General features: G+C 42.0%; 1 protein-coding gene across 1 annotated transcript; it reads right to left on the bottom strand.

The window, feature by feature from the left end:
* Nucleotides 1–10: 10 nt before the first annotated feature.
* On the bottom strand, nt 11–10,308 carry LOC104504957 (embryonic protein UVS.2-like; the record flags this gene model as incomplete). The annotated part of the gene is made up of 9 exons (XM_010159923.1): nt 11–145; nt 1,006–1,166; nt 4,125–4,261; nt 4,729–4,951; nt 5,511–5,629; nt 6,700–6,925; nt 7,371–7,486; nt 9,130–9,257; nt 10,172–10,308. Coding segments are annotated over 9 exons (1,382 nt in total), but the record flags the coding sequence as incomplete, so codon positions are not given.
* Between the last annotated feature and the right edge of the window lie 1,212 nt (nt 10,309–11,520).

An 11,520-nucleotide genomic window follows, 5' to 3' on the forward strand; every position in this document is an offset into this window, starting at 1 on the left:
GGGGTTGTACCACGATAACGGAGGGCATTGCGGTTTGCGGTGCGAGAGGGAGAACCGGCAAGCTGGGGGTTTCACCGGTTTCCCGTTGCGTACTTGAGCGATTGTTTCCAACAGATCCGCACATCCCGCGCCGATGCGCGCCGTGCTGCCGTACAGCAGCCGGAGTTAGCAGGGTGTTGCAGTTTTGCCCATCAGCTGTCGCTGGGTGTTAAAAGTGTGTATTTCCTAATGCTGACAGGGTTGTGCTCAAGTTACTCTGGTGGTTGGGGTTTTTTGGTTTTTGGGTTTTTTTTGGTCTTAAACCTGTGCTGAGATCCGTGTTCAGCAGAGCGTTGAGACCAGGAACTGCAAAACTCCCCTTACCCCAGCCGATCCTTGTGCCGGCGTTTGTTGGCGTGCCTTCAGAAGTCAGTGTCCTCCGGTGTTTGTAGAAAGAAAGGTTACCGAAGTCTCGTTCCAGGTACCGTTGGTCCCATGAGTCATCTTGTTAATTGTGTGGGTTTGCAATTACGTTTTGCATTCTTTCCAGTTTAATGGAGAAGTTCACGCTGTAGAGACCTACATCATTAAATTAGGAAACCGACTGGTCTATTCAACACTTGCTAATACCTGAACAAAGCTTAATTCAACGGGAGAAAAGTGGTTTTCCCCTCTCAAACCTTCAGGAGAGGTTGGGGTTTGGTGGTTTTTTTTTTTGATGCTAAAGAACATTACAGACAACTGGATAAAACCTGGAATTAAACTTCCCACCTGTCCAGCTATTGGAGACCACCTGGAAATTCCACGTACATAAAGCAGGGAATCGAGACAAACATAAACCAGAATTTACCCAAAAAGAAGAGTTCATTTGATGTCTTTGCTATTGAGACATGAGAAAAAGAGGAAATTTCCATCTGAACGTTACCGACTGACAGGTGTAATTTGGAGTGCTGCTCTTTAATAAAAAAACACTAGCAGCGACCCAAAGAACCCCCAAAGAAGGATGCAGCAAGAAATGGAACTCGCCTCTTCAGAAACGCCGCCGCCGAACGCGCGGGATGGAAGTGAGTCGGGGCCAGGGCAGAAGGTGGTCTCGCTCCGCCGTGGCTGGAGAAGAAGGAGGCATCTTTGCATTCCCCGGACCGTGTCCACCAGATGGGGCCCGGCCCCCGCAGTTCGTCCAGCTCCTGCACCAGAAACCCGTTTGGCAGCTGCACAGCAGCAGCTTTGCTTTATTTCTCCTTTTGCCTGCAGAGGTTTCCCATGAGAAAGGGAACTTGGATTATTGAACTCCTATGTGACCACTTAGCACGTAAAGTTTTCAATTGCTGTTTGAAGCGTAGGAGAGATTAAGTAGTCTTTGGTTCGCGTGTCCTTGCCAAACGCAGTGCTTGATCAGGGAGTTGTACGTTCTCTGTACTACCTAGTTATAGCTGCAAATACTGTCTTCTACTCTAACTTCCCGTGAAACTGTGCCCCAGTGTATGAGAGTTGTCCTTGATCATCTTGGGCCTTGATTACTGTAACAAAATGCATCTAGAAGAAAAACTTCTGCTCTGAAAAAAATGAATTCAAGATGTGGCTGTCTGCCTGTTTCTCCTTGCAGTTCAGTGTGACAAAAAGGGCAGATAATCACCCGCAGCGAAATTTAAAACTGCGTTTCAGTAGTCCTGCTGGTTCGCTAGGCTCCTTCGGTTCTTCTAGATGGGCAACCAACCGTACAGTCAGCGTGCCAAAAGCTGCCCTTATTTTCTGTCAGGCATTGGGCTTCTAGCTGTGCAAGCAGGCGTCTCAACCGCAGTTATTTACTTATGTAAGGGAAATGTGTTTCAAATTAAACACACAAAAAAAAGACCTATGAGTAGTACATTTTTTTGTGTGTTTCTTCGTGCTTTATTCCAGGCTGTTTTTTTCCTGCAGCTTCTTTTTGGTTTTGATAGAACTCTGTTACAGTTCTTACAGAGAACCCCTTGAAGGCCCTGATTTGCCTTCCATATAGGAACCTGACCAGTCCCAGAGCAGGTGAGATTGGAATACATGGACTGACACACACAGAGGCTTGTGGAACCAGTCTCTTAGCACAGATCTGGTTTGGTACACAATTAAAGTAATACTGTTTGTGAGGTATGTACATACAGGAATACACATACATATATTCATCACTCACTGATACCTCAGTTAAGTGAATACCTGTGATAGTTAAGTGAATGCTGAACTTGCATCAGAACATCTCAAAATCCTTCTCTGTTGGTATTTGAATCCAGTCTGTTTGAAACAGAATTTTATCTAGCAGTCCATGATGCATCCGTTAGGTCTGTTGGCTGATCACTCCTCATTCATGTATGTCAGAATATGAATGTTAAGACCAAGCTTAGAAATGATTATTATATATGGGCAATGCTGGTTGTGGGAGGATGGTTGTCTGTAAGATGCAAGTCCCCTTACATGGTACACCTAAGCTCTTAGCAGGGCTTGTGAATGCTATAGCTTCTCCACTTAAGATTCGCAACTAACTGGGTGGAAATGAGAATCAGTCATTACAAGAAGGATGCTATTCATCAGGATGTTTTGCGTCTTGTATTTACCTCTTTGGTGGGCCACAGATTTATAGGTGAGTATTATCTAACGGAAGTGGAGACTGCTGGCAGGAAACCAGAGATGTTAGCAATAATTAGAGGAAAGCTGAAGGTTTTGGTATCTGCAGAGGGACAGGAGGTGGTTTGGAGCATGTATGGAAGCTCCAGCTAACCTGCATATCCCTAAAGAAAAGCATTGACAAGGACCACTATCAGAACTCACAAAAAGCAGAACCTTTGGATCTCACAAGGACTGAAAAGCCTTTCCTATGAAAGGAAGAACTTATTAACCACATTGCATTTCACCCTGTCTGTATGCTGAGGAATGCGTCTTTACTCTTGAATTCATGTTTTCAAAACACGTGAGATTAGAGTTTTAACCAGACTAAAGGGTGCCCTTAGGGCTAACAACTTGCCTGCAGGAAGGGCTTGCTTATGAATAAAGGACCCTGATTCAAGTCACGTGACTACATCTGAGACACCTACCTAAAACCATAGCTCTAGGGACAAGTTGCAACACTAATATTCATATATGCAGTACATTGCTCTTTCAACATGTTGTTCATACTCCTTTACCAAATAATGGGTGAACTTCTAAGACATGGGACCTACGTAGAGCCCCACATCAGGCCATGGGAAGGGAATCTAAAGTAATACTCAAGTTACAAAGCTGTCCAGCACCGTGTGTTTAGAATACAGACTCATCCATCTTTGTATACAATAGCAGTTGTCACGGGGTTATTACTTTTGCACCTCCATGAACCTCCTCAGACTCAGGGAGAAGAATTAGCTTTTGCACAATCTGAAGTTGAGGTTAAAAATGGAAATAGACTTTAACTTTCTCTCATGCTGCTGAAATTGTTACATCGTCCAAAGAAGGTGCCAATCTAAATAGTGAGCCAAATTAAATTAAGGAATACTTCTATAGCCAGAAGACAGGAGCTTCCAAAGAACCACAGGTATTTGTTGCCTGCATGTACTCTCCCAACATGAAGCAAGCAAGCTCTAAATCCTGATGTCCACAACTTACCAATTATCATTCCTCTGAGGGTGAAAATTAACCACTGCTTAAAAAAGAAGACATTACAGATCCTTAAAAAAAACCAAAAAAACCCAAAAGTCAGCATAATTAAAAATTTTCTTGGCTGCCTTTCTAGTACCAGGAAAGCAAATTGGCTTTTTCTACATGGTCTTCTTCACAGAGGTATGACTGCAGCAGGAAATTTATTACATTTTGGCATCTTCCAGTTCGTCATTGGCATATAGTTCTGAATACATCAAGGCAAAGTGTTAGCTGTCTACAGTGGTGATATCCTTTCTCTCTCTCTACACACAAGGTACTTCACACCTAATATGTTTTCCAAAGTTACTGGTTCCATTTACATTCAATGGACTTTGCATTAGTTTTTCAGGCTTCATTTTCAAAAACCACTTTGTTAACACCCCAGGGACAATTTCAATACCTGACTCAGGCCACAGCATAGTGGCAACAACATGTGCTTCGCTCCATTCCCTCTCCCTCACTGCTTGCTCCTTTCACTCTTGATCGTTTCTTTGCTTAACGCTGACCTGGTTCATCTCGCAGGAGTAGTGCAATTCTTTGAGCTGAGATGCTGTATAAACAACCCACTTTGCATCTTTAGTGTAAAGCGGTGATTTCCAGGCTGTGCTAAGGTTGTCTATATGAACTGCGTAAGCGAGCTTGGCTTCAAAGCATAAACAGACCTGTGACCACAGGTTTTCTCTATGCATACTGAATGCACATTTGGGCTGGGTAATAACATCTGTCAGAAAACAGGCTGAAGTTGCTACATAGCCATATCCTGAACTTTTTTATGGACAGAGTTTCTAACACTCTAAATTCTTGAAAATCTGCTGACACAGTTTCAGTCCTATTTTGCCAAGCGACACCAGCAATGAGAGTACTACAACCGAAAGCTTACAGTCTCAGGCAGAAGCATCCCATGGGCAGGAACATTTTTGTCCATAATTCACCATGCAAATTACACCACAGTAGACCTACGACTAAGAGATCAAGCTTCAGGCTTGTTAAAGGTATCAGGGAGCTGTATTTTTGGCTGAAATTGGTGGCATCTTGACTTTTACCTGTGCCTAGCTGGTCTCTTACTTTCATTCTGTGTTTTCCAACTCCCATCTGTATAGTACTACCTACTGAATGTATAACTCATCACGAATCCAGGCAACTCCCAAACTATATCACTGTGAAACTCAACCAGCACAAAGTTCCCAGTGGAAGTAAAGTCTGCAACCTTCTCTGTCCCACAGTAAGGGCCAACTGCAGGTGATGTAGGTCGGCTTCCATCGTGTATGAGCAAGTAGTCATAGATGCATCTGTCACTGTCTTCCAGCTCAAAGGATAACATTTTGAGAGATACCTGGAGAAAATACAACCAAAGCACTTTGCTTCCAGGTAATATCCTTTTCTCTTACCCTTTGTATGTAGCAAGCACAAGTAGTCTAAATTCCTGAAGTGCAGGCACTTTTTAAATTGTGTTTTCACCACATCCTGATCCCGTATTGTCATGCAAATTAGTAGTAAATTATTTCCTTAGTTCATCAGCATTTGGATTGGAAGGAGACCAAGGGGACAAGATTGATCTTGTACACTTGAAATTCTTTTCTCTAGAGAAATATAAACTCAACACCTGTGCAATGTTTCAGTTTTCTAGTGGGAGCCCTTACCTAGGGATTGTTCTGAACAAAGCCTACTGGTACAAGCTAAATTCATGAGTTCACACATGTGTAAAGGTTTTCCCTTGCTGACACCTCAGACACTAAGATCCAACCTAAGTTCTTAAACTGGATTTTGTGTTCAGATTTTTACTCTGAGAATGCCTGCTCAAAAAGTGACATTACAGTTATTCTCCAAGACAAAAAAAAGATTCCATTAGAGAGCACTGATGAAACCCACAGGTGAATTCATCTGTGCCTTACCTTGTATCCTACTGGAGAGCTGATAACCCAGAAGCATGCTTGGTTTTTCGGGTATTTATTGGGGTAGTTTGGAGAGGTGATGACTCCATTTGAGCCTCTGAAAGTATCTCCGCAATTCACTAAGGAGTAAAGGAGAGAAACAGGGAAAGGCACATTAACAAGAGTATTTTGGCAGTAGAAGTGAGCTTGCTTACCCTCTACTGTATTCGTTCTTCTAGCCAAGAAAAGTGTGCTACCATGAAAATCTACTGCTGAAATACTTTCTTTGCTTAGTATTTGTATCAGCAGTTGTACTGAAGAAACTACAAAGATGGCTGCTAAATAACCTTTGGAAGACAGGAATCAACTGCATCTAAAGCTATATCTGTCTTTACAATTGAGTGTTACCACATTGGCATCGCATTATAATGGTACCAACTTACTGCACTTTCAGAAAAGAATTAGCTCAAGTATTCGAGATTGCATTATCAAGCTAAATCTAATGCTATCTAGAAATAAATTCATCAAGACTAAAGCAAAAGGAGTAAAAATTTCTCAGACTAATTTATGCTTTTAAAAAGTTTGCACTTTGAGCTGAAATAAGACAGTGAAATTATTGGCTACTGCCTTCTAACTGACAGCATGTTGCAGCACAGCAGAGTTTTATCTAGGAGTCCATAATGCATTTGTATGTTCATACAACAGACACTCCTCACCTGATTACAGGCAGCATTGTGCTTCATATAACAGAAGCCTTTAATTCAGAAAGTCTAAGTTTAGTATCTCCCCCGTTGCATAGAATGTCACAAAACCTTGAATAACATATTGCCCAGACAATGGGTTTAGATCTCATTTGTTGAGATTTTTGTCAAGTTGTGCTCCTTGGCTGCATCGCTCCTATTAGTTACAGTCATTGCATTGTTTTTATTTAAAGACGTTGTAAAGATGTGAAGATGTCTAGCAGAGGGTCTCAGAAGAATGTGAGTAGGTTCTTAGGATTGCTAACATGCAACCCATGCAAATTCCCATTTTGTGTTTCCTGATAACCTTCAGCTCCATCGTTGCCTCACTTTCTACATTAGCAATTGCTGTGCAAGTGTAAAGAAAAACACAGAAAAACCCACTCTGGAGTACATGTCCAATATTTCCCGTTCTGTCGGACAAATGCTATTAATGCTCCTCTCCAAGCTCTGTAAAGATGAGTTCATACCCCGGCTGTAGGAGGCTCTGAATCCTGTGGCTGTAATGCTCTCATCACTCGCAAACTCTACCAGCACTGTCGATCCAGACACCACTAAGGAGGGCAGTGGCCCCCTCCCGCAGTATTTGTCCAGCAAGACAGGGGAAGTCTTGCTGTTTCCGTTGTAAATTTTTACATAGTCAGAAGAACAGTCTGAGGTGCGTTGGAGATCAAAAGCCTCAAACTGCAGGAAAATCTTGAGAAATGAGAAAACAGGTGTGGGGTTAACGCTAAACACAGTGAATGATTCAAACCATCTAATTCTTATGAACTAGGACTTCATATTCATTTTACTATCCATGTATCATTGAAATTTTACTTTCACTGCATACCAGCACATGTGTAAGAAGAGCATAGAATTTCACCTAGCTACCCTGCTACTGAGCCCAGTGATTGATGCTTGACTATTACTTGTCTTTGAAAAGCCATCCAAACTTAACTGGATAAAAATCAAATTAAATAATGCATCTAATAAGTCTTAATAAGTCTTATGAAAATTGTTGAGTCTTTTCATTCACTGCATAACAAAATAAATGTCTTGGTTCACAGAAATGACTCCCAGAGGGTAGTCATAATAATGAAATAATGCTGTGTAGCCTTGACACTGTGGTTCAAACCTTTTTTCTCCTAATAAAAATTACCTTACTTCGGCGGATGCGGATCAACCATAGGCAGTTGCTGTTGTTTGGGTATGGGAACGGATAATTGACAGAGGAGAATGAGCCTTTGGATTTACGCAGCACAGAGCTACAGCAATCTGGAGGGAAGAACCGAACAGTTGAAGAGAATGAAAACTGCGCAAGAGTCTTCAACAAGCTCCTAACACATCTCTCCAACCATCTGCATCAGTCAAGCTTGTAAAAGGAAAATTAATTATAATGCTTATAATTGTGTTGATGTTCCTAGTGTAAAAGCTATTCAAAACCTGGGAGTGAAATAAAGCTAATTAAGGTACTTATTTGCTTCAGGCAGTAATGTTTTTTTAAATAGAGTAGGTCTTCATTCACAGATATTTGTTTAGTAAAGAAGGCCTGTATCTGTCTTGAATTTCCTTAGCATCAATCACAGTAGTTTCAATGGCATCAGTACATCAACTCCCATCAGCAAATGCACATGTATTCATAGGTCTTTGCAAAAATCAAGCTTGAAAACTAGATTCTGTCAAAGCAAAGAGCAGTAGTCACTGGGGGACAACGACAAAGAGCACTGAAGTCAAGCTACAGACCTACTGACTGGTATACAAAGTCTGATCTCAGCTGTCTTCTGTCTTTACACACGTAGTTTTCAATTATTGCACTATGTGTAACTCCCCAAATTAGAAAATATGAATATATGATACCTGAACATATGAATTTATGATGTTTTTCTCTTGCTCCCTACTTTGAGACAACTGGACATTTTTGTCCTTTTTTTTCATGCCTGAGTTTTTCTCCTTTTTAAAGAAATTAGCCCTTTTCTTCCAAAACACACAGACCTAACTACGAAATTGTATCATAACAGTATTAAGTGGTTCATTCCCAGCCCCACTATCAAGAATAAGCATCATTAAATACTTATCACTATCTTTGACACCATGACAGACACTAAAATTGTAAACTTGTTTTATCTGCAGTTAAGTATTAGGGAGGAACCACTCTCAGCAATGATAACTCTACCTAACTATCCCACTGAAGGAATACCGATTCCCACTAATTGCTCATGTTTGTTTAATTAACTTCTAACACAACTCGGAGCAGAATTTGGTACACTAATATTTAGACTGTGTTAATATTTCTTACTGTTTAGGTGGAAACTAAATGAATAACATCTCAGAAAAGTCAAATATTGTCTAAATCAATTAGCCTATGTACTAGGAGTCGAGGCAAAACTCACGCATTGCAGGAGCACATCTGGTGTTTTACCTGCATTTTGTGCATCTCAGCTGAAGAGTTCCTGCTACAGAGGAATGCTAGGTATTTCTAGACCTATAGACACCACAGTGATGAGTCAAGACATGGACGGGGCAGGGAAGTAGACAATTGCACTACTAATGTAGATGAGACTAAGCTATGATCATGGCTGAGGATAGCTTATATGCTGTGCAACCCTCAGAGCTTTCCTGAAATGAGAAATTTCAGGAGGTGGCAAGCATGGTTTACTTCTCTGATGGGTCAAAGAGCAGGGGCTAGGTGAGGTTAACTCAGAATGACAGTGATTTATTTAAAGTAAATTAACCCTTCCAAGAAGGCAGCATCTTGGCACAGGGACAGGTCTGTTTCCACACCCATACCAGTCCTCTTGTAGGGTGAGGGAGAGATGCATTGAAAGGACTGCAGGCTGAGTTCCTTTGGGGGATGTCCTACAGTGCCTACAGACATCAGCTGTGTAAGGATTCACATGTCGGCTATCTACAGTACTTACTGCACTTGTAGAGCTTGTTGATTTTAGCGACATCCAAGTTACTCAGCCCTTCTCTCTGTCCAATGGGTATAGAGGAGTCAGGAACTGGCACAATAGTTGCTTTCCCTGGAGCGCTGGAGAAATCATACCTGTAGAAATAGAGAAATCCCATTTATAGATCACTTCTCTTAAACAGTGAGGTTCTCTAACTGCATAATCATATTCATGTGCCACTTGCGTAGAATTTCGATGGAAAAGGGCAAGAAGCTTCTCTGAGACCAGTTAGTCTTCCCTAACGAGGACCAGCATGGCAGCCATTTTGTGTGCGGCAGGGGAAAGCAAGAAACAAGAAGCTGCTGCTGCACTGTCCTGCGCGAGGAGAGCTTTCACCCATGTCCCAGCTCAATAAACTGAATCCCACCTTCATGGTTCCAGAGGCAGAGGAGCAGGGGTAGTCCTGTCTCAGTTACTAATTGCTTATTTGCTGTCTGCAATTTCCTGCCTCCTGCTAGACAAGTTTTATTTCACGGTTTCATTCAGAAATTGTTACTTGGTAGTGGAAATAAAGGAGAAGGTACCTGATACAGGTTTTCACATTATGGACTAAAATGCAGCTTTAGACAGTGTTCCCAGATGAATATGAGGCAGCACACAACTAATTGATGATATAAAAAAATTCCTTATTTCTTCTCTCCATACCTAAATAGTGTTGTCTGTGTTCAGCTGTTACTACATTAATGAAATCATTTGGACTTCAGAACTGGTTTAGATCAGTGACTCAGAGCTAGACTTTGGACCTTAGCCATGTCAAAGGCCTCTGGTAAGAGACAGGAGTGGAGTGAAAGAAAACATTGTTCTAATGTTTTCTTCTATCCATATCAACTCTGTTTTCCAGGCATCCCACTGACAAAGAAAGTATACTCATCCTTAATTATGTCCATTCACTCAATTTTAAGTGAACAGCAAAAATCATTCCCTGCACAGAGCAATTCCTTCTTCCTAGATCTAAGCAGATCTGAAAGCTGTTTGCTCCTTTGAAAAGACACCTCAAAAAACAACTTACGCGCCATAGTGCATCACTGAAGAGTAGTCATAGGGAAGGCCCAGATTTTTGGAATTCACTTTTCCAAAGTTCCCTTGCTCCCCTGTAAGGTAGAAAAGCAGTGTTTCAATCAGAACAATTACTGCTGCTCTAATAGCCTGCTGTCACAATCCTGAGAGTCACTTAGGTCACAAATTCTTGTTCTCACGCGATCTTGGATCTATCAAAACCATCAGTCTTTGGGAGCATATGGGAATCCATTTTCACTCCGTCTAGTAGGTTTCAGAACAAAAACCAAATCAAGTAAGTCAAAGCTTTGATATAATCAATGAATCCATTCCACTCTTCAAGTAAAGGTATTCAGCTATCCATCTTCATTAGCGTGTGAATATATTTCAGTGCATTGTTCTGAACATTATAAGCACCCAACCTATCCCCAAAGCAGTCCCCAGAGCTGCATCCATATCTCGAGAGGGAGATCTGGCTGATCACCTGGATGAAAAATTCAGAGGTACAGGTGGTGTCCACCAACCTGTCTTGCTGAATCCTTCCACCAAAAGGTTATCAGCCCACAAAAGAAAGGGATACAGCTTGCCTGTTAATTGCACCAAAGGGCATGTTATCAGCCATGTTCTGGCTTTGCCTCTGGTCAAACCCATCGCACTGACTACAGTGAAATGACATGACTTGCATGAAGCAAGGGCACTCAGTAAGATCAGCTAGAAACATGCTGCCTGAATATAGCTGCTGAGCATCTCGTCACTTTTCATCTGTTTAGCCTTAAACAGCCCATGTGAGGTAAGAAAGCATATAGGACTGGGGCCCAGAGACAGACTGGAATTCATGTCACCTAACTTTATTTCTCCAAGTTAGGCACTGAAACTATACATCAAGGCTGCCGGGATAGTCAGAGGAGATGGAGAGGCACAATTGGAGGGATTTTCATCTGAAGGCACCTATAACTCTCTATTGATGGGAGAGTATGAATACAACTGCACCCTTTGTCTTTTGTCCATGCTAAGACAGACAAGCAAGCAATGTCAAAGCAGGGAGCTGAATGCAGTCAGCCTGCCCGAGGCTAATGCCCTAATCACTGAGCACTCCTTTCCAGTTCAACACAGAATCATAGAATGGTTTAGGTTGAAAAGGACCTTAAAGCCCATCTAGTTCCAACCCCCCTGCCATGGGCAGGGACACCTTCCACTAAGTCAGGTTGCTCAAAGCCTCATCCAGCCTGGCCTTGAACACTGCCAGGGATGGGGCATCCGCAGCTGCTCTGGGCAACCTGTCCCAGTGCTTCACTACTCTCCCCATGAAGAATTTCTTCCTGAAGTACAATCTAAACCTACTTGCTTTCAATTTAAACCCAT

Source organism: Eurypyga helias, unplaced genomic scaffold (assembly GCF_000690775.1).
Source record: "Eurypyga helias isolate BGI_N326 unplaced genomic scaffold, ASM69077v1 scaffold46329, whole genome shotgun sequence".
NCBI lineage: Eukaryota > Metazoa > Chordata > Aves > Eurypygiformes > Eurypygidae > Eurypyga > Eurypyga helias.